At 56.9% G+C, this 22,672-nt stretch overlaps 1 protein-coding gene and 1 long non-coding RNA gene across 3 annotated transcripts in view; both read left to right on the top strand.

Annotated features, from left to right (window-relative positions):
* The first annotated feature begins 19,063 nt into the window (after window positions 1-19,063).
* SHROOM4 (shroom family member 4) overlaps window positions 19,064-22,672 on the top strand; it is a 58,098-nt gene continuing 54,489 nt past the window's right edge. The window contains exon 1 of one of the 2 annotated variants that reach the window (XM_073360589.1): window positions 19,064-19,210. In XM_073360589.1, coding sequence (XP_073216690.1) covers window positions 19,164-19,210 — 47 coding nt within the window. In that variant the 5' untranslated portion in view covers window positions 19,064-19,163. Of the gene's footprint in view, window positions 19,302-22,672 lie in introns of both variants that reach the window. The other variant, XM_073360588.1, reaches the window with a different exon arrangement.
* On the top strand, window positions 19,308-21,886 carry LOC140917528 (uncharacterized). Its single transcript, XR_012160880.1, has 2 exons — window positions 19,308-20,527; window positions 21,439-21,886. It is a non-coding gene; the product is annotated as an uncharacterized lncRNA (long non-coding RNA).

Genomic DNA, 22,672 nt, shown 5'->3' with positions numbered 1-22,672 from the left:
CCTGCAGCCAGGGCACAGGTCAACCTAAGCGTTAAGGCCTGTCCCAACCATAGCCCAGCAGTCAGCCACTCGCTCCAAGCTTGGAGGTGGGAGATTGTTTTCCCCTCCAGGATATTTGAGTTTTGCATCTGTCTCCATGTGGCTGCAGTTGACGTAATTCTCCAGCAGAGGTCACTGTAAGCCTTTTCAGTGATGGGGTGGGAGGAGATGGGGATTTTGGGATCGGTATTCCATGAAATTGCGGTGGAAGTTCTCTGTCCCAGTTGATGAGCCCTGGAGATGATGGAAATTGCTCTGAAAATGCATCTCACGAGAGTTAGAACCTCATGAGTTTTGGGGGTGCTGAGGGGAGCCTATGCCAGCCCGCTCAGAGCTTTGTGGCTAGCTGGCTTTGTGGCTTTAGCTCTGGCTGCAATGTTTCCTGCATGCACAGACTTCCATTGGATTAGCAGGGGTTCTCAAACTTCATTGCACCGCAACTCCCTTCCCACAACAAAAATTACTACACGACCCCAGGAGGGGGGACTGAAGCCTGAGCCCATCCGATCCCTGTTGCCCTAAGCTGGCGGGAGACCAAAGTCGAAGCCCGAGGGCTTCAGCCCCAGGTGGGGGAAGCTGTAACCTGAGCCCAGCAGCCCAGGGCTCAGACTTGGGCTCGGGCTCAGGTCCCAGCAAGTCTAATGCCAGCTCTGGTGACCCCATTACAACAGGGTCATGACCCACTTTGGGGTCCCAACCCACAGTTTGAGAACCACTGGATTAGAGGAAAGGAAGAAAGAACAAATATAAAATCCACTCCTCCCCAAGGTGAGGGCAGAGTGTGCACCTCCCCCAAGTCAGGAGGTCTCCCATGTGGCATTGCCCAGTAGCCCCGCCCTCTCCCCACAGTGGCATCTGGCACATGGGATCCTGACACCTCTGTGGACTGGCGTGTCCCTGCAGGCTCTGTTCCCTTCTGCAGTGGTGGTGCCAGCCCCCGGTGGATGCAGCTTGACCTCTCCTCAGGCGGCAGTGCAGAGAGGTCGGAGTAAAGACCTTGGCTTCCAAGTGTTGGCATCTCTCCTCAAAAGGGGACAGGGACATCCTGTGTGACTCTCTTGCGCCTGCCAGCCAGTGACTGGCCTCCTGGGCAGACTTACCTCTGGAGCAGAGTTCCCCTGGCAGGCAGGTGGCTGCTATGCCAGCCACAGCTCATGTTGGGGTGTCCTGGCCCACAGGCAGCCTTTCTGCCAAGGGAGCTATCAGGCAGCTCCCCGCTCCCTGAGCTGGGCCTTGCTCCTCCCAGAGCCTGGGACCCCAGTTGGTTGAGCCAGAGCCCACTGGAGTCAATGGGAGTCTTTCCACTGTTTTAGCAGGTGTTGGGGCAACCCCAAAAGCATCAGCCCACTTGGAGAGCTCCCACGCAGAGATAAACAGGCCAGGAATGAGAGAATTCACTGGCCAGAAACCTACGGGCCACATTCCCAGCCGCCGGCACAGTTCCAGCCGCCTGCACAATCCCACTGACTTTATGCCTGTTAAAACTTTTCTCCCCATTACAAAAGCAGAGGGCCAGGGTCCCTTTTGTGCTCTACCCCTCTGCATTCAGGGCCTGGTATCCCAGAGAGCTAAGGGCCAGCTCTCCCGTCTGGACTCCAGGTAGAGGAGGAGCATCACTCTTTGTCAGTGCAGCAGGGCTCTCAGGGAGCACAGAGATGAATAGACAGGTTGGGACTTTTGTGCTCAAATGCTGTAAAACCAAACTGACTCTCTGCCCTGAATGCCACCAGCTTTGGTTCCATTCCACAGGTGGGGAAACTGAGGCATGGAGCGGGTCAGGGCAGCATTTTCAAGTGGTCAGGAGCACCTTGTGTTTGGGACCCCGAGGGTGTAACCCTCCTCTGCTGCACCAGGGTATGCGGTGTGAATCAATGGACTGGGCGATGAAACCGCAGCATGAAGGGTGCAGCGGAGATGAGCACCCCCAGCTCCCATCGACGTTGCTTCAGCGCCTCTGGAGACTATGCCCTGGGTCTCAGACTGGGCTCCCAAAACCACTGAATATGCTGGACTTGGGGACTTGCCTGAGCTCAGGCAACGAGTGAGCGATAGCGCTGGAAATGGAACCCAGGTGTCCTGGCTCCAAGGTCTGTTTGTGACTAGGCCACTCGTAGCTTTTAGGGCTGGAAGGGAGCATTGTGATTGTCCTGTCAGATTCCCTAGCTAATGCAGGCCAGCCACTACAAGGCAGGGATTTCTGCCTCCAGCCATTGCTCCTGGGTGAGTGAGAGCGCCATTTCAGGCTGGCCTCCACTCCAAGTGATGGATCCACATTCCTAGGCGAGCTGTTCCCCGGGGTGGATCCCCTGCCCTTTAAAAATGCCTACCTTATTTCTAGCCTGAATGGATCCCACTTCAGTTGCTGTGCTCCTGTCCTACTAAGATGGGCCTGCTGGGTTCGCCCATCCTGGGGAGAAGGCACAGCTGGCCCTTGTGGTTAGGAGTGATTGCAAGAGAGAGCGTTGCAGGGGCCACACCAGCCCGTCTGGCTGCCTCCTGCACACGCCCCTCTCGTTCCAGGGGGGCTCCCCCCAGCACGCAGGGCAGTGCTCCCAGTCCCAGCAGGGCTGTGCTTGGCTCCAGCTCTGGGCTCTCCCTGGGTCAGGGCGTGTGCTGTCACTCCGGAACGGGCTCAGAAAGCAGAGGGGACTGCATGGTCAGTCGCTCTCTCCCAAACCTCCCAAGTGGTGGGGGGAGCTGACTGTCCGGGCCTGTTCAGGGAGCCAGGTGGGGGGCTGTAGTTGGGGGCCCCGGCTCTGAGGTGCTGGGTGACTCATTGCTTAGGCTGCAGTACCGAGGGGATGTGGGGCCTCTGGACAGCTGGGGCAGAGCACTGGGATCCCATGGCCTGGTGGATGATTAACCAGCACTGGATTCCCCTGGTGGAGTTTTTGTAGACACTGCCCCCTTTTCACTGAATGATGTGTGAGACTCATAGGAGGGAGCGGCTGGTCTTACAGGCTTGAGTTGGTACAGTGGGTGAAGGATGGGGCAGATCACCCAGCTCCCATCCCAGCTCTGCCAGTGCCCCACAATCCTGCCTTGTGCTTCCCCAGCGCGAGGCCAGAGCCACAATGAAGCTGCGCCAAGGATCTACAGCATGCCCTGCAATTCCAGTCTGGAGCTTCCCACACGCCCGGCACACACCTGCCACCACTTGAATGCTATAAATAGGGAGACATGGGGTGGAAGAGGAACACACCTTTCATTTTCGGTGAAAGCCTTCAGGCTGAGAGCTTTGCACAGAGCCAGGCTTGCAAATGCTTCCAGACAAAGAAGGGACTGGGCCTCTGAAACAGGGATAGTTGGCATCTTATGAGCTCTGCCAGTGCCCCTCAGTCCCGACCTGCAGCCCCCTGCTGAGCCAGCCCTGGGCTTCCCACACACACACAGGTCTGTCAGTGCCCCTCAGTCCCGACCTGTAGTCTAAGCCTATGGGTTTTTGATAGGATGGGGGCTGCTTTGCTGCACTGGGCTCCGGTGCTCCTTGTTTTGGACAATGCTGCCAGGCCTGAGCTGTGCAAATGGGAAGGCCGTGCTGGAATGCTGTGTGCTGCTTAACATGGCCATAAACACGGCAGCAGAGCCATAAGGCCATGGCAGAGCTGGGGCCGGTGCTGCAGCTGCTCTCCCCAGGTTACGGGCTGGGCTCTCCCAGCAGCCTCTCAAAGGGTGCACCGGGCACACACAACCCCTCTCTGCCACCATAAGCCACGGAGTTGGCAGGAACAGTAACAGAGACAGGCTGACCCACAGCTTCCCACCCCCCCAAGCTTCGGGCTGACCAGGCTTGGATCTGGGGTCTGGGCTCAGGTCCCTCGTGCATGTACACCTGCAAACACATTCCAGGGTCCCCAACCCCGCTCAGCATCACCAGCCTATTCTCCAGAGAGAGAAGGGGAGCTGCTCGCCCAGTGAGCCAGTGGCACTGCTGGGTGGATGAGTACCCAGGTGTCTTGGCATGGAGTTCTGCCCATCACATATCAATCATGCTCCCACCAGCAGTGGTTCTCCTCATTCCAAATGAACTTGGGCAAATCGTCTGGGGCTGTGCAAGTCCTCAGTGCCACTGGCCACATCTAGCAGTGAATGGCTACCTAAATGCCTGCACTTAACCCCTGGGTGCCCACCCGCATTAACGCCCAATGTGCCCACACAGCTACTCTACCCCAGAGGCATAGTCACATGGCCAGTGGTTCTGCGCCAGCCCTAGAGGCAACACCCTCAACACTCAGCAGTTGCAGAAATGGGGTGGGTAAAATTGGGGTTCCCTAAACCACTCCCAGACTCTCCCTGCTTGATACTGGGCCCGAAGCTGCACAGCTCTGTCCAGGACAGCCACTCGGGCATTTCCATGGGAATGGGCTGCTGGTAGGGTGGCCAAGTGTCCGGTTTTTGACAGGAACACCCAGTTGAAAAGGGACCCTGTCGGCTCCGCTCAACACCACTGACTGGGCCGTTAAAACTCTGGTCGGCAGTGCAGCGGGGCTAAGGCAGGCTTCCTGCCTGCCCTGGCTCTGCATGGTTCCCAGAAGTGGCTGGTATGTCTCTGCAGCCAGTTGGTGCAGGGGCAGCCACGGGTGCTCTGCGCACTGTCCCCACCCTGAGCGCCGGCTCCACAGTTCCCATTGGCCAGGAACCATGACCAATGGGAGCTTCAGGCCTGTGGGCGCAAGCAGGGCGCGGAGCCTCCTGGCTGCCCTGAGCCAGAGCCGGCCATGCCAGCCACGTCCCGGGAGCTGCCTAAGGTACGCATCGCCTGGAGCCTTTACCCCGAACCACCTCCTGCACCACAAACCCCTCTTCCCCAGCCCCACCCAAGAGTCCGCACCCCAGCCGGAGCCCTCACCCCCCCCGACCCAACCCCCTGCCCCAGCCCTGAGGCCCCTCCTGCACCCAAACTCCCTCCCAGAGCTCACACCCCACACACACCAGTCCTCTTCCACAGCCCAGAGCCCCCTCCTGCACTCTGAACCTCTCATTTCTGGCCCCACCCCAGAGGCCACACACCCAGCCAGAGCCTGCTGTGCAAATGGGAAGGCCGTCCAATTCCCTGCCCCAGCCCTGAGCCCCCTTCTGCACCCAAACTCCCTTCTGGAGCTTGCACCCCGCCCCACCCCACCTCAACCCCCTGCCCCAGCCCAGATCCCCTTCCTGCACCTTGAACCCCTCATTTCTGGCCTCACCCTGGAGCCCACACACCGGAGCCCTCACCCCCCCCAACCCCGTGCCCCAGCCCTGAGCCCTCTCTCACACCAAACTCCCTCCCAGAGCCCCCTCCCGCACTCCAACCCCTTGCCCCTGTAAAAACGAGCGAGTGAGTGAGGGTTGGGGAGAGTGCATGAGGAAGAGAGAGGGGATGGAGTGAGCAGGGCAGGGCCTCGGATAAGGGGCGGGGCAAGGGTGTTCGGTTTTGTGTGATTAGAAAGTTGGCAACTCTAGCCTGCTGGGCTGGGCAGTGCAGACCTGTAACCTGTCTCATCTGACACTTGGGCAGGGCTTGCTGTGCAGATGGCGACAGGGACTTGGGCCTGTTCAAGTCAAGAGGCGTTTCCCCAGATTTTACTCTAAGGGTCTGGTGGGGTTGCTCTGAGCTGCGCAGAGCAGCTGAGACGGGGGGGAAACGTCAGTCTGCACCCCTAAACTCTCCAGCACCAGAGCTAGGGCCAGCACACAGAGCCAGTGGAACCCCAACAAGCTGTCTTGGGCCCGTCAGAGGAGGGGACCCTGTTATCTAGCGACGCAATGGTCATAGGTGCCGACTACAGCCCCGAAGCACCCACAGGGAAAAATTAGTGGGTGTTCTGCACCCACTGGCAGCCAAGCTCCCCTCACCCCCTGCCTCCGCGTCACCTCCTTCCCCCCCCCCACCGAGTGCATTGTGTGCCTGCTCTTCTGCCTACCTCCCAGCACTTCCTGCCCAACCGCCACCAAACAGCTGTTTGGCAGCTTTAGCATGTTCCAGGAAGGAGGGGGAGGAGCGGGAACACTGCTTGCGCTCAGGGGAGGAGGCGGGGAAGAGGCGGGGCTGGGGCGGGGATTTGGGGAAGGAGTTGGAATAGGGGCTGGGAGGGGGCGGAGTTGGGGCGGGGACTTTGGGGAAGGGGCAGGGCAGGGGCGGGGGCAGAGTGGGGATTGAGCACCCACAGGAAAGAGGGGACATTGGCGCCTATGCTGTGGTTCCTGGGCTGGCACACCCCATGAGGTTAGAGGGAAGCAAAGTGCTGACGGCCCTAGTTGCAAGTGAGATCGCTGCAATCCCACCACTCACCACTTGAGGGCAGCGAAAAGCACTCTGTCCGGTCATTCCAGCTGCAGAAACACCTGGCACTGTGCAGTTGGGCAGAGCCTGCTTCCCAGGCCTTTGGGGGCCAGAAATCCAGCCTGCACAAGTGACAGGTGCTGGCTGATGGAGCAGTGACTGGCTGATCCCCGACGGTCCCATGCTGACCGCCTCTGCCCTGCCCCTGCCCTGTGCTGGCTGCATCTGGTGCTGCTGCTGAGCTGCATGATGCTTTGCCTGTGGCTAGTGCTAGAGTGGCATTAGCCTGCAGGACTCCTGGGGTCCAGTCCCGGCTCTGACTGATGAGGTGACTTGGGGTAGAATCATAGAAGATTAGGATTGGAAGAGACCCCAGGAGGTCATCTAATCCAACCCCCTGCTCAAAGCAGGACCAATCCCCAACTAAATCAGGTAGGTCCATACCTCAGTTTCCCCACCTGTGGGAGGGAGCTATCGATCCTCCCCCACATAAGTGCTCTGAGATCTGTGGATGAGGAGCCCAGTGGCCAGCAGGGCTTTGTGTCTGTTCTCTTCTGGACACCATGATTCTGAATTTCACTGCGGCTCCAAAGAGCTGCAGTGGGGTGGCCCAGGCTGTGTGGGGAGGTTAGAGGGGGTGGCTGGGAAGAGCTGCTCAACTCACGTCCCCAGGAATTTAAGGGGTGCTGATGCCAGAGTAAAAACTGCTTGATCTCTGGGTTATTGTTTAGGATGGGCCTGGAGCCCCCTCCCCCGCAACTCTGGACTGGACCTGTGCCCCGGCTGGGGCTCCCCATTCCTCTGTGCCTCCCCTCTCTCCCCACCCCCCGCACTGTGCTCTGTAGCTCCTCCAATCCAGCATTGTCTCTTTGGCCTGAACCCCCGCCTTGCAGCCAGAGCCTGGGCCAGATCCCAGCTCATCAGTGAGGCTTTGTTGGACAGTGAGCCTGCTCCTCTTTTGCTGCTGGTAACAAAGACACAAGTCCCTGTCCTGCCCTGCATGGCTGTCCAAGGGACGGTTGCTTGTGTCCATCTGCACTTTGGTTGGAGCCGGGCTGAGAGCCAATGAGCCAGCCTCCTTTTCCCCAGCCATCGGCTAAGAACTGTCCACTAGGAAGCAGTGGAGGGGCTGGTGTGGCTGGCTGGGGGCTGGGGCATGTCAAGCGAGACATGGCGAGATATGCTACAGCCCATGCTGCTCGTCAGCCTGGCTCCTTTCTCAGCAGGGTTGTTTCTCCAGCTAGCAATGGAGCAGTAGCGAGTGCCTGTCAGCTGCTTGCCTTGAGCTGGACCCCGGCTTGTGAGGAGCTGGGAGCGGGCCTTGGGACATGACAGGGTGTCCCTCAGAACCTGGGGTCTGGGCTCCCTTTGCTCCTCTGGCTGAATTACAAAGCCCTGGCCTGGCCGGGTGTGCGTGGTGCCAGGCCTACTTCTGGGGGCAGAAAAGGAATCTAGGCCTGGTTCAGCTCTGTCCACGTAGCAACAGAATTCTGTGTGGCCTCTGCTGTAGGGACCCACCTGGGGAAGGTCCTGCCCAGCTCCGTTGCTCTCAACAGGCTGGCAGAGTCTGGAAGGGTGGCAGGCTGCTGCCACCAGGCACTGGGCTGGGAACAATGGGGTTTGTTTGTTAGCTCTGGGACAAGCTCCCAGCCCCCCGGCTTGGTAAATGACCTGGGCACCGAGGGCAGATCACTCAGACTGGAGGATGCAAATATAGGAACTTACATGGTGAGATGGGCACATGCACATGGAGCTCCAGCTCAGCCTTAGCACACATCCGCTGCAGCACCATCACCAGAGTGCAGGGTACTGGAGCTCCATGGGTAGAAGGGGCTGTATGGAATACGGGGTGGCCAGGATGACATGCTGGCGTGGAATATGTGGTGGTTGGTGCACATGGGAACTGGAGCACTGGCAGCTGGCACCCATGGGAATCGGGGCCCCGGGCATGTGCATATGGAGCCCAGGAGAATCGGGGCTGCACATGGAGCCCAGGGGAATCAGGGCCCCAGGCCATGTGTACATGGAGCCCAGGGGAATCGGGACCCCAGGGCACATGCACATGGAGCCCAGGGGAATTGGGGCCCCAGCACACTTGTAAATGGAGCCCATGGGAATCAGGGCCCTGGGGGGGCACATGCACATGGAGCCTGTGGGAATTGGGGCCCTGGGGCATGTGCACATGGATCCCAAGGAAATCTGGGCCCTGGGACACATGCATATGGAGTACAAGGGAACTGGGGCCCTGGGCTCTGTCACTGGATCACAGTAACGCCAAACACCAGGTCCCTGGAGCCCTTTGTTATATGTGGGTGATTGGTGTCCCCAAGGGGTGGACACTGTGTTTCATGGTTGGCACCTGATTTGCTCAAGAGCTCCCTGCAGTGCACAGCCTGGAGTAGCTAACCGTGAAGCAGGTTCCCAGGTGGAGCTCAGGACAGTGCTGCCCTATGGCCATCTCCATCCCACAGAAGCAGTTGTAGGGGTTTCAACTCTTTCATGGCTAAGGATCAGCAGAGAGGATCTGAAGCCTAATAATGCCAGCTCCTGGGGACTCCCCATCCTGTGCGTGGGAGAGAGGTGACTTTGACTAAGCTTTGGGCAGGTAGACAGACTAGAATAACCGAGATGATGCAAAGGGACATGGACAGAGCTGTGTGAGGATGCAAAGCAGGGGGTTGTGGGTCAGGATTGAGGGGCATTGACAGGATGGGTTGGGGGGAGCCCAGGGCTGGGCTATTGGGGTGAGGGGGCTGCAGGTTGGGATTAAGGGAAATTGACAGAGATGGGCTGGGGGGAGTCCGGGCCTGGGATAGCAAGGGGCTGCAGTTTGGAATTGAGGGGAATTGACAGAGCTGGGGGCAGGGAGAAGCCCCTGGCTGTGGTAGAATGGCTGCTATGGGCCAGCACTGAGGTGAATCAGCAGAGCTATTTGGGGGAACTCATGCAGCCCCAACGTACTCGCCTGGGGCCTGTGCTGCCAGCCCTTCCCCCTCAGCGGGGTTGCCTGCTGCTCAATGTACAAATGTTTAACAGAGGCAAAGCTTGCCCACAGCCTCTCCCTGTCCCTTGGGGTTGCTGGCTGCATTACCTGCCTCCTGCCATGTCTGGCACATGCTGGCTGGAGCACGGCAAGGGTGGGGCAGCCGTGCCATAGACCAGGGCAATCCCCTGGGGCTGGACTGAGCCTTGTGGCTGGAAAGCCACAGCACCTGGACTCCCTGGCGGATTAATGATTAGCCTGGTCTCATGACCTGGGGAGAGGTCTGCAGGTGGCTGGCAGTTAATGGGGTGTGTGTGTGTGACAGTGGTGCTAGTGGGGGCAAGAGGCTCCATGTGGGAGCCCCTGGCCTCTCCTCTGCTGCTTGACAGGCAGTGGGGCAAGGAGCTGAGGGTGCTGTCACCCCTGGCTGGGCAGCGCATAGTTATTAATGAGTGTCTAGGACCAACTGGGAGCAGTTATAAAACTGCCCTTGTTGTTGATCCTTTGCAAACCTGGGGAAAGTCCAACTCCCTGGGACGCAGGGGGATAATTAACAGAGCGGGCAGGACATAGGCATCTCCCAGGAGCAGTGTGGCGCTGGGAAGAGGCTGAAAGTGTCAGGAATTTGCTCCCCTGGACAGTGGTGCCCTGCAATGCCCCAGAGGGTTTGGTGTCAGACAGCCAAGCCTTGGGCTCTGTGCTGCGGCCCCTGGCTGCTAGGCTGCATGCTCTGCTCTCCTTGAAGCAGGCTCCAGAGATTAGCGGGATGGGCAGGGAAACCAGAGCTTTGTGCTAGAGGCATCCCCAAGTGGGACCAGTAAAGGATCTCAGGGAGAGCTCAGAGCCCATGGCAAGAAGGATTTAACAACCTTACAGTAACAAACCCACCTTCCTGGGCAGCCCTATGGTGACAAACCTGGTGGCCTGACAGCAACACTCCTGCCTTCCCCTGCAGCTCTACAGTAAGAAAGCTGCCCCACAGAGCAGCCGTATAAGAACACACTGGCCACCCTACAATAACACACCTGCCCCAAGAGGAGTCCTACAATAACAAACCTGCCTTCCCCTGCAGCCCTACAATAACAAACCTGCCCCACGAGCAGCCCTGCAATAACAAGCCTGGCAGCCCTAGAGTAAGAAACCTGCCCCACGGAGCAGCCCTACAGTATCAAGCAAAGATGTATTTGTGCTGGGGGGAAAGTTGGTAAAGGAAGCCAGTGTCAGTTCACAGCTTCCTAAAGACTCTGAACAGGAGAGCAATAAACAAGGCTTGCAATGTACGGCCGACATTTTGATAAAGTGCATTCAAAAGCCCTCAGCTAAGCTAGAAAAGTGGGAATGGTGGAGACGGGGTCAGGGATGCAGTCAAGTGATCCCCCAGGCCATGCAGCTGCGAGATGGAACACAATGGCCACCCCCTGCCTGATGGAACGGTTGCAGTCTGCCCCACTCCCGGCTCTGCACCATTCTAGACTGCATGGTGTGCCCTTTCCAGAATTCCTTCTTCGGGTTGGCACTTCACATGCCACAATGCCATTTCAGAGCAACAAGAGCAGATGTCGTCCCAGTGAGCTCATCAGGCTGTGGAGTGGCACAGGGATACTCTGGGCCAGTGTCGCTCATCCATCCAATATACCCCGGATGGACATCTCCCTGGCCTTAGCATACAGATCTTCATGGATTGCTGCTACAGGATGTGTTGACTGGAGCTTGCAGATGCCTACAAGTCTGGGCAGTTCCACTTGGTTACAACTGGCCTGTGTGATTAGTTTGATATTTCCCATCAATCAGGCCCTCCAGCCTTCTAATCAGTGTTCCGCAGGATGTGACGTTCCTTGCCATGGATGGATTTGAACGGGGAACCTCCTAAGATAGCTCCCAGACCATTATACAGACATGGGCAGTAGAGATGCAGGGACTGATGCGGGTGCGATCGCCGCTGATGTGCATTTGTCCACCTGGCACATCAGAGCTTGGCTAAGATGCCTTGAGATCCTGGGCTGCAGGCTGCTGGTGATGCATAGAAGCGAGATGCCTTGTGACTCCAGTCGTCTTCAAAAGCGCTGGGAGCACAATGTTGTCTCTGCGAGTGAGGGGAGAGGAACCCGTCGGCCCTTTGTATATGCAGCTGCAGATGTAGCCTTTACCAGCTGGAAGACAGTTGGTTTCAACACTGAGACTCTGAGAACTGCCACAATCCCCTGGGTTTCAAAGCGCTGTGCACAAAGAACTAACCTTTAATCTCTGGCCCTTGGTTCAAGCCCGTCCTGGGGCAAAGCAATCAAAGGACTAGGAGGCAGAGTCAGCCAAGAGCAGAGTTGGTGGAGGGTGAAAAGGTTCAGGACCTTCACATAAGGAGTTCTGGGCCTGAGCTAGCAAGCTGCACTGAAGTCAGGATTGTTCCTTGGAGGGCTAGGTCCTGAAACAAAGTCACCTTTATTCCTGAACAGAGATCAGAACCTGCTGCAGGGCACTGACACCTCCCTTGCTCCAAGAGCTGGATGAAGTTTGCTTTGATGGTTGAGCTAATCAGATCAGGGCTTGCAGTGTCTGTGGGTGGGGTGGGAAGGGCCCTGCAGTGGGCTGTCATCACCTGAGGGAGCTGTGTTAAGTTCCTCATTCACTGGCCACAGCCTTTGCTGAGCTGGGCTGATCACACTGCAGGACACGGGGCGTCTGGGACACGAATGCAGCGATCTAAAAAGCCGCAGTTTCCTCCTGTCCCAAGGTGGCCATGACGTGGATGTGAGATTGGAGCTGGACCTCATGGCTGCTGTATGGTACTTGGCATGATGCAGTGGCTCTGTGCACCTGTCTCTGCCCCACACTCCCAGAGAATTATTGAACCTCTGACCCAGCTGCAACTTCTGTGCATGCTACCACTGCATTGCACTGGCCATTGTGTATGTGGAACTTCCCAGCTGTGTGTCATAGGCCCTATCCTGTTAACACCGAAGGAGATACTGCTCAGACTCGAGGGGCTGGGGCCTGTGTTTTTGGAGTTGGAGCGAGTGTTGCCTCCAGCAAGATGCAGCTGTCAAAGCACAGAGACGCCCATGACATGCTGGAGGCTGTAGACAGGTTATTTTAAAAAAGCAGTGGGAGCAGGAGGAATTGGGGAGGTTGGAGGTGGGGAACTGGACGGGAGGACAGGAGGCTCACAAGACAGTATGCATCCGATGAAGTCAGCTGAAGCTCACGAAAGTTTATGCTCAAATAAATTGGCTAGTCTCTAAGGTGCCACAAGTACTCCTTTTCTCTTTGCGAATACAGACTAACACGGCTGTTACTCTGAAGACAGTAAGGGAGGCCAAGTCACTGAAACAGCACAGCCCTCCTCCAGGCCCCTGTGCTCAGCAGGCCTCCACTCCCATGCCCAGAAGACATGTGAGGCACTCGTTTGAACTGACAGAAGCCTGCGGTGGCAGGGCCTGACTGGCCCAGAGGTCAGTGGTCGACTCGAAGCAGAATGACCCTCTGGCAGCTTCTGGTTTCTGTACAGCATCCTCCTCCAGCCAGAGGACACAAAGCAGCAGAATCTCTGGCCTCATCCCTGTCCTGCAGCTTTGCCATCCGTACCCTCCAAACAAACAGCATCCAACAGGGCAAAGCAACAACTGTGGTAGCTGGTCTGTCTGTGAAATCCTCACTATGGTGTCTGGGCAGCAGCTTGTCACTCTGAGGACGTAAACACTGTAGCCTGAACAAGCTCCAGATGGGACAACTTGCAGCAGCTCATCAGATGTCCCCCAGGTACCACAGTGTGCCGGATCCAGGTCCAGGCCTTTGCCCTGCTCATCAGTGGGACTGGCCCCTGTTGCCTGAGAGTTGTGGCCTCTCCCTCCACAGCCATGACCCCTCTACTCCACTGGGCTAGCAAAACTGTCAGGGAGGCCCAGGAGAGCAGAGACAGGGCATGCACAGGAGCCAGACCTACACCCCCAAACTCCCTGTCACAAGATAAGAATTGTCCTTGGCCTCCCTGCGGGTAAATACTCAGCTGTGGAGAACACCCCTGCCGCTCCTCTCACGAGCATGGCCCAGGGCCTGAGTTTAGCAGGCCCAGCTGCACCTGACCAGGTCAGCATGGGGGGCCCCTCCCTGCTGGGTCTCTGAATCCCCTGCTGGGAGTTAACCCCATATACCGCTGGCTGGCTGGGGCCCCTCTCCTAGGGGCCATGTTCATGTGAAAGGCATTAGCCGTCTGATGGCAACACCATGCAGGACCGGGATAAAGAATCTGTGTCTCGGTGCAACTGTAGGAGTTGTAGGGAATAATCAGACGGGCCAGGAGACCTGGGCTGGCAGGTCGCTCTGTGAAAAGCATCCTGGGGTCTGGAATGACCATACGTGGACAGGTCATGGTTTTGGTATCCCCTGACAGACAGCCTCTTCCAGCGCTGTGCTGGGTGGTGGGTTCAGGCCTGACTCAGAGGGAGGAGCACCCCTGCTGAGTCACTCACACCATGTTCTGCAGTAGCTGGGGCTTTCCCCATGGCTTCCCGTCCCAGCACCAAGCAGGCCTGGTATTGTGGAACTAGCGAGAGCTAACAGCGAGGCACCCCAAGGCAGCATGATTGCAGGACCAGATCAGGTTTTCCCTGTGGTTTCCCACACATGGACATGCATCCCCCTCGGTCTGATGTCTGGCACGTCAGCCCAAGGAGCGTCAGAAGAGAAACACGGTTTCATCATTTCCCCCTGGTTTGGCCAAGATTATGAGAACCACCCAGACAGGCCTGAGTGTTAATGACAATGCAGTGACCTGGCCAGGGGCACTGGAGGAGACAGCAGCACCCACTAGCCAGCAGAAGGCACTCTGTATATCCACACACACCCATCTACCCTTAAGATGGTGAACACAGAAATGGACCAGAGAAGGGAATGAATATGCTTAACGGCAGCACCTGGGGCTAGGCCCCTTTTTGCATGGGGAGAGGTTTTCAAAGGCTTGGCCTATTTAATCTGGAAAGGAAATGAATAAGAGCAACTGATGGGGGCAGGACCCTGGCTCTGCTACTGACTTTGTGTGGCTTGAGGTGCAACTCTATGTCTCAGTTTCCCCATTTAGAAAATGGGGATAGTGACACTGACCTCCCGCATATGGGTGCTGTGAGGATACACGAACTAATGTCTGGGCTGTGCTCTGAGATGCTCTGTTGGGAGGGCTGAGAGAAAGGCAAAGGATTATTATTTATTAATGAAGTCTGAAAGAACCATATATGCACTAATAAATGGCACAGCAAAAGCGAGCTGGGTGCTGCTTTTTATCCCATCCCACAATGTACAAAGGGGCAGCTGGCAAAATGAAAAGGTGACAGTGGCTTAGAATCAAAGGAATCCTAGAATCAGAGAGGGAATACTGGTAGAATTCACCTGTGGAACCTGCTGCTGCTGTGCTGGATAGCACCACATTCCACTCAAGACCTTGCCAGACAGACCGGATTTACCTGGGCAGTGTTCAGACGCTATGGGCACTAGAGCAACCCCTGAGATAGACAGTGAATGATTAGGGTCCAAATCCTTTGCCGGTGAAACTCCATTGACCTCAATTACGTTACGCCAGCAGATAATTTGGCCCTAGACATTGATCTGGTATTAACCTTCATGTTTCAGGCTTCAGCCAGTCTTTGTGAGACTAGGATGAGACCTACTGTCAGGGGCAGATCTGCTACCACAGTGCTCTTATACCTAACATGGAGGGCAGATAGCCCACATATGCTACTGTAGGTGGCTCATACCTTCCTCTAAAGCAGAGGTGGGCAAACTATGGCACGCGGGCCACATCCGGCCCTCAGAACCGTCGGGCCCTAGCCTCCCTGGCTGGCGAGGCTAGCCCCTGGCCCTTCCCCCGCTGTCTCAGCTCGCCATGCCGCCAACAGTCTGGTCTGCCGCTCCTGCCGGGCAGCACGGTGGCATGGCTGGCACCAGCCGGGCGGTGGGGCTGCGAGCTCCTGCTGCTTTGAGTGGCATTGTAAGGGGCCACGGAGGGGGGGATTGGATAAGGGGCAGCAGGTCCCAGGGGACAGTCAGAGGACAGGGAGCAGGGGGCGGTTGGATGGGGCGGGAGGGGGTGGTTAGGGGACTGGGAACGGGGGGGGGTTGGATAGGCGTGGGTGTCCCGTGGGGCCTGTCGGGCAGGTGGATGGGGTCGGGGCAGTCAGGGGACAGGGAGCGGGGGGGGCGGTTTGGATAGGGGGTGGGGTCCCGGGGGGGTGGTTGGGGTGGGGAGTCCTGGGTGGGGGCGATCAGGAGACAAGCAGGGGGGGGTTGGATGGGTCGGGGGCTCTGAGGAGCACAGTCAGGGGGTGGGAAGTGGGAGGGGGCAGGGACCAGGCTGTTCAGAGGGGCACAGCCTTACCTACCCGGCCCTCCATACACTTTTGCAACCCCGATGTGGCCCTCGGGCCAAAATGTCTTCCCGCCCTGCTCCGCTCTAAAGCATCTGGTACCAGCCACTGTGGATACTGGGCCAGATGACCCTCCAGTCTCATCCAGTCTGGCAATTCCTATATTCCTGTGAATGAGAGCAGCACTTTACTGGGACAACCATCACAAAGGCTCTCAATCTTCATGCTGGGCATGCCCTGATCCTCTGATGGGCTCAGGAAGGAATTTTGATCCTGAAGATTGATCACAGGCTTTTCCAGCTTCTGCTAAGGGCCTAGCATTTGCCACTGTCAGAGCCAAGAGACGGAGATGGATCTTCAGTGTGTCCAAAACATCATTGGCCGTGTTCCTGTGCTAGTGTACAGCATGGTGAGTTGGCACTCTGTGCCCTGGGGGTGTGGTCTGCCAGCTAGAGGATGTGGCTTGATCCCAATTCACCTAGTGCAGGTGCACCTGCTACATCCTGCCACCGTGGCTTTCCCATAGAATATCAGGGTTGGAAGGGACCTCAGGAGATCATCTAGTCCAACCCCTACTCAAAGCAGGACCAATCCCCAGTTTTTGCCCCAATCCCTAAATGACCCCCTCAAGGATTGAACTCACAACCCTGGGTTTAGCAGGCCAATGCTCAAACCATTGATGATTGGCCCCTCAGCGCTGCTCTTCCCCTGCTGGGTATGCGTCTCAGTGAGGTAAGGGCAGGGATCTGTTGGCTTTCAGTTGACCAACCCCCTGCTAATGTGACCACGAAGGATGCTGGCAGGAGGATCAACCATCTCAGAGGGACTGGAAGTAAATAATTCCGGGGCAGGCATGGAGTGTGCTCAAGATGATGATGTCTCCCTTGTGCCGGGATCCCCCTGGGTATTGAACTGAAGTTAAGATCAGATGTGCCCCTGAATGTGCCACCTTGAAAACGTTACCGCACTTTCCCTGCTCCCTCGTCTCCCTCTGCCTTTGGGAAAGGCTACGGGCACTGTGGGAGCTTTCCTGCCTGCCAGTCACTCAGGCCTGAAGCCAAAGCAGAGCCACGTGCTAGGATCCCGTGCTCGGCAGGTGCTCTGGAGAGAGTGAGATGATTGCTGGCTTGGAGGGGTTCCCCCCCATCCCACTCCACCCCAGGGAAGGGGCCAGCACATCCCCAGAGAGCCCATGGCAGCTTTGCTACTGTGTGGTTCACCCCCCTGGCTCCTTTGCAGTCTGTTGCCCAGGGCAAAGTGGATTCACTCCACCTCGGGTGGGAGCGTGGAAAGTTTTCAGTCTGCTCCAGATGCCCTGATGGCCCGGGGATGAGGCAATTGCTTGGTGTGTCCTGAGAGCGACGCCAGGCAGGGATGAAGTGAAGCACTGTGCAGCCAGCAGCAGGGAGTTAAACTGCAAGGGGAGCCGGGCGGGACAGCCCAGTGATTTTCAGGGTGGCTCGTTCAGGGGCACATCTGATCCTAGCTCACAAAAATGATAACCTTCATTGAAAAGAAATTGCAGAAAGTCCAGGCCCCAGTAGCTATGGCAACAGCATAAGGTCATTAGCCCCTGAGGCAGCACTAATGTCAGAGAGGAAGGATGGTCCAGTGGTTAGAGCCCTTGTCTGTGAGTTGAGCGACCTGGGATCGGCTCCGTGCTGCCACAGGCACCTTGTGTGCCTGTGGGCAAATCACCTAGCTGTACAGTGGAGACAATGGCCCTGTTTCACTTCACAGGGGTGTGGGAGATTAACTCCTTGGTGGTAGGGAGGGCTCAGATACTATGGGAATGGGGGCTGGGTATGTGAGTAGCTAACTTATACTGGCTGGCCCAAGATCAGAGGACCATGAAGGAGGTTTGGTGCAGCATGGCCAGTCTGGGGGGATCTAGGGCTATACTGCTCCCCCTCCCCTTTGGGCAGGTTCATTTCCTTCTCCAATCAGGATTTGTTTTTGAAACTCACCAATTAAAAATTGACCAAGAAGCAAAAATACCTTGTAATGCTGGGTAAGGGCCATGTTTAAAATACCACTGCAGAATAGCAGCCTGCAGATGAGGTGTTTCTGTTACACTCCGTGCTCGTGACCAGCTGGGACATGCGCATGCAGGACGTTCTGAGCGAGACGGTGAACATGCCTTTGCGAAACCGTGCAGGCAGCTGGGACTGAGTCATTATTTGCATTCTAGTAGCACTTAGACTAGACCCTAATCAGGATGAGGGCTCCATTGTGCGAGGCACTGCAGGCACATGTGGAGGAATCTTGCCTCACTGAAGCTCTCCCTGGGGCTAGGACATTACTCCTGGCCAGAGACAGGCGCTGCCCCGCAGCGTTTGCAATCTAATGAGATGTGGGGAAGAAAACCGGGACACAAAGGTGATATAACTCACCCAAGGGCACACAGCAAGTCAGTGGCAGAGCCAGGATTAGCCACCTCCAGGTCTCTTGCCCCTGCCTGCCCTAGTCACTGAACAATGACTGAGCCTGCTTCCCAGAGGTGGAGACTGGACTGTGTACGAAGCAGAGATTGGTTTTCCAAGCACATACCTACAGGCATTCCTATATATCCACACACATATATCACCAAGGGGGGTACACACAGTCACCTGTCAAACTTCTAATCACCTGGGCACAGCATTATAGGTACATGCCAAGTGTCCCTAACTGGGTAGCAGGCTCTTTCCTTGCAAGGCTGGGTGCAACCCATGGGGCACTGAAGAAGGATAGGAATTGTTCTGAGGGATGAGTAAAATATCAGTGGCTTTCTGGTTATGACCAGTTCTCCTTAGAAAGGCGGGACACAGGGATTAGGCATCTGAGCTGTCAAGGGACACCATCATAGGACCTAACCACATCAGCCACACCATCAGGGGCTCGTTCACCTGCACATCTACCAATCTGATATATATACCTGCTACTGTATTTTCCACTGCATGCATCTGATGAAGTGGGTTCTACCCCACAAAAGCTTATGCCCAAATAAATTTGATAGTCTCCAAGGTGCCACAAGGACTCCTCGTTGTTTTTGCTGGTACAGACTAACAAGGTACCACTCTGAAACCTGAGCTGTTAATGTTTCATGAGTTGTGCAAGGCTGATTTACACACACATGCACAAGGGTACCTACATACAAACACACGTGAGGATGTGCAGACACACATGCATCCTTCAGTATACATCTCTAGACATCCGTACCCACACACCTCAGTGTGCATAAGGAGGTACCCACGTACCCAGGTACATATAGCCACATGCACACATGGCCATGCACACGGGTGCTCAAGCTCCCAATGTAAATACATACCCCAGCCCACGCCCGCAAGCGGAGAGTGTAACACTGAGGCCGGAGCCAGCCCCGCGCCCCACCCCGGCCGCGCCTCATTGGCCGGCCCCCGGGGCTGCCCCAGCCCCCGCTCGGCCCCCGCCTCCGTCACGCTGCTGGCTGCTCCGTGTCATTTCCTCCTCCTGCCGCGGGAGCCCGAGCTGGCCGGGGGATGTGGCGCGGGGGGTCGCGGCGCTAGCGGCCATGGAGCCGCCGGAGGAGCGCACCGAGAGCCGGTTGGTCTCCTTCCAGTACGTGCACGTGCAGCTGCAGGGGGGCGCGCCCTGGGGCTTCACCCTCAAGGGGGGGCTGGAGCACGGGGAGCCCCTCATCGTCTCCAAGGTAAGAGGCGGCCGGGGCGCGGCCAGCAGGAGGCGCTCTGAGCCCGAGAGGCGCCGGGGCCGCCTCGTCCTGCTGGAGGGAGCCGGGGCCGGGCCGCGCCTTGCTGGAAACTTTTGTCCGGGGGGCGGAAAAGCGGCTCGGCAGCGGGCGGGGGGTCCCACCGCGATGGGCTGGAAGCTGGTTGCGACGGGAGCCGCGGCCCCTGCCCCGCTTTGTTTGCCGGAGGCGCCGCGGGGTGCCCTGGCCGGCCCGGGAGCGCGGGACCGAGCTCCAGGCAGGAGGGCGCAGGGAGCTTGGCCGGGGCTGGGGACACGCACACGCAGGGGAGGAGGCTTGGGACGTTCGTGGCCCCCGGGGCGATCAGACAGGCCGGGAAGGAGGGAAGCGGAGCCGGCCCGCTCTGCGCTGGAGGCGGGTCTCCAGGCAGCCGGGGCTGGGGGCGGCCCGGAAAGGGCTGGAGGCTGCTCCCCACTCGCTGCAGTGTTGGCGGCGCAGGGAGCAGCCCAGTCCGGGCGCCCGGGGAGGCGCTGTACTGCAGGCAGGAGCCCCCGGCGTTGGGGATGGGCCAGGCAGACCCTCTACGCTGGGTCTGTGCTCTGGGGGAGTGGGGAAGAGACTCGTCACCCTTCAGAAGCCGTGCGCCGCTTCCCATCCCCCTAGGCTGGCTGTGGCAGCCCCTAGCCAGGACACACTGCAGGCTGGCCTCTGGCCACCCCCCGTGTCTGTCCCTGGCTCAGCTCGTCCCGCTCCGGAGAGCTGGGCCAGGGGCTCTGCAGAGCGGGAAGGGCTGGCTGGAGGGCTAGGGACACTGGGGTTGGTGGAAGGTTTCCTGGGGTTGAGTAGGCAGGAGCCCGAGTGAAGTGCTGGAGCAGCGTGTGACACCAGGCTGCGCTTTGCTCCCTGTTAATAAGGCAAAAAAAATCAGAACCAAAAGTGTTTTCTCCTTTGAGGGAAGAAAGGAGCAGGGGGTGGGGTGGGCGCCTTGAAGACCCAGGTCTGAGCTCCTGTCAAGGCCAGAATTTGGGTGAGCGATGGATTTTAAAACAAGCTGCAGCTGCTCTCCCCTGCGCTGGGAGCAGTGTGTGTCTGGCACGGGATGAGGAAGAACTAAAAGAGACTAACCCCTCCTCTCCGTCCTCTGCGAGCCATTGGAAGGGATGGAGATGGGTGCCAATGGCTGTCTCATGCAGTCTACTGGAGCTTGGACAGTTTACCAGAGGCAAGGGGTAAGAGCACAGGAGTGGATGCAGAAGGCCACAGTGAGGTGGATGGGGACTGCTCCCTGCCACCAGTGCTAGGAATGAGGAACTGATCTCTGGTTGTTGCTTGGGAGCTCTGTCCTTTAATGAGCACCTCTGGCTAGTCCGTGTTTGAAGCTGAGCTGCTTTAGGTGCTGCAGTGGAGAAGGGACTCTCTCTTTTCCTCCTCTAGATCTTAGCTGCTTGGAGGGAGCAGGGGTCTCTGTTAATCACCCCCTCACCCCATTCTCCATTATTGTGGGTCTTCCTCTCCATGTGCCTAACTTTTGATTCTGAAAAAGATGTGGGCGTGGGGTGGATAATTGGCTGAATGTGAGTTCCCAATGTGATGCTGTGGTCAAAAGGCCTAATGTGATCCTTGGATGCATAAACAGGAATCTCAATTAGGAGCAGGGACGTTATTGCACCCCTGTATTTGGCACTGGTGCAAAGCCTGCTGGAACTGTGGCCACTTCTGGTGCCCACAATTCCAGTTAAATTAGAGGGGGTCAGAGAAGAGCCATGAGAATGATTCAAGGATTAGAAAACCTGCCTTATAGTGCGAGACGCAAGGAGCTCAATCAATGTAGCTTAACAAAGAAGATTAAGGGGGAGCTGATCACAGTCTACAGGTACCTACATGGGGCACAGATATTTAATAAGGGGCTTTTCAGTCTGGCAGAGGAAGGTCTAACATGATCTAATGGCTGTAAATTGAAGCTAGAGAAATCCAGACTGGAAATAAGGTCTAATTTTGTAACGGTGAAAGTGATTAACTAGTGGAACAATGTACCAAGTGCTGTGGTGGATTCTCCATCCCTGACAAGTTTTAAATCAAGACTGGGTGTTTTCTTAAGAGGGATTATGATGGGGAATTTTCTGGTTTGTCTTAAACACAGACTTGATGATCACAGTGGTCCCTTCAGGCCTTCAAATCCATGAACTCCATTATGCCTTTCGCAATCCGCTGCTTCAGCATAACATTGATCATCCCAGGTGGCTGTGAACAGCAGCTGTGAAACTGACCAACATCTTGTTAACATCACTGCAAATGTGGCAAAGCTGTGAGGTGCTGCAGAAGCAATGGGGGTGTCTGCAGACTCAGGAAGATAGCACTGCATCTGGTTCTGCTCAGCTCACATGTGGAATGGGACTTTGGCTATCAGACAGGCCAGCAGCTTTCTTTCTTTTTTTTAAAGGAAAGTTTAAATTTAGGAATCTGGCCCCGTGGTTCCTCACCATTAGTTCCATGCAGATTGCAATGAGAAGCTGCCTCTGATCAGAGTGGAAACTTATGTAAAGGGTGCTGAAAAGGAGGTTAAATAAACCCCAAATGCTGCTCCTGGAGCTGTGGACACATGACTTTGTTAATTTCCCATTCAGGGCTGGGCTGGCTTTCCACCCTTGCAATGGAAATAGCCAAACCTGCTAATAGCCGTTCCAGCTGGCTGACACTTGAGCTTTCTTTATTACTATTTAAAAATGCATAAGGCTGTAGTGCAGGTCAGGTTGTTTAAGTACAGTTCCCCAGGGGTGTGAAAGGGAGCAGGGTGGATAGGTTCAAGCGGTGGCCGTGCTGTCTAGAATGCATGTGTCAGGGGTGTCTGGGCTGAAGATGCGGGAGGGGGAGTTGAGAGCAGAGGGACAGAAGAGGCTAGAGGGGTTGATCTGAGAGTTGGGGGTGGAAAATGCCCCAGCGTGGATGCTGAGCTACCTAAGTGCCTCCTAAGCTGGGTTGGCCGCGGCAGGAAGCTGAACGCGGACAAGCATCTGAAAAGTGAAATCCCCAAAGAGGGTAGGTGACTGGTCTGGGCTAGAGGGTGTGACGGGGAATGGCACAAAGTTGAAAAAAGGGAATGGTTTGTCTGGGTCTCAGGAAAACATTCCTACCTGTGAGATCTGTTAGGCTGTGGCCTGGCCTCTCCCAAGGGGTTACCCATTCCTCTTGCCCCAGGTTGAGGCTAACAGCATGGTCCCCCTGGCCTGTGTGTGGGGTAGAGAAGGAGCTTGCCCCTCTCTCGTTGGCTGACCGATGTGGTGCCAGGGGACAGTCTGGCAGGATTTTGGCACACACTGGCACACGCCTGGGACCCGTGAGCAGGGCTGGGGTTGGGAGGGGGCTGTAGTGGTTCT

The sequence above is a fragment of the Lepidochelys kempii genome, chromosome 9 (assembly GCF_965140265.1).
Source record: "Lepidochelys kempii isolate rLepKem1 chromosome 9, rLepKem1.hap2, whole genome shotgun sequence".
Lineage (NCBI taxonomy): Eukaryota > Metazoa > Chordata > Testudines > Cheloniidae > Lepidochelys > Lepidochelys kempii.
The sequence above is the reverse complement of the archived record's forward strand: the minus strand, read 5'-3'. Positions and strand labels throughout refer to the sequence as shown.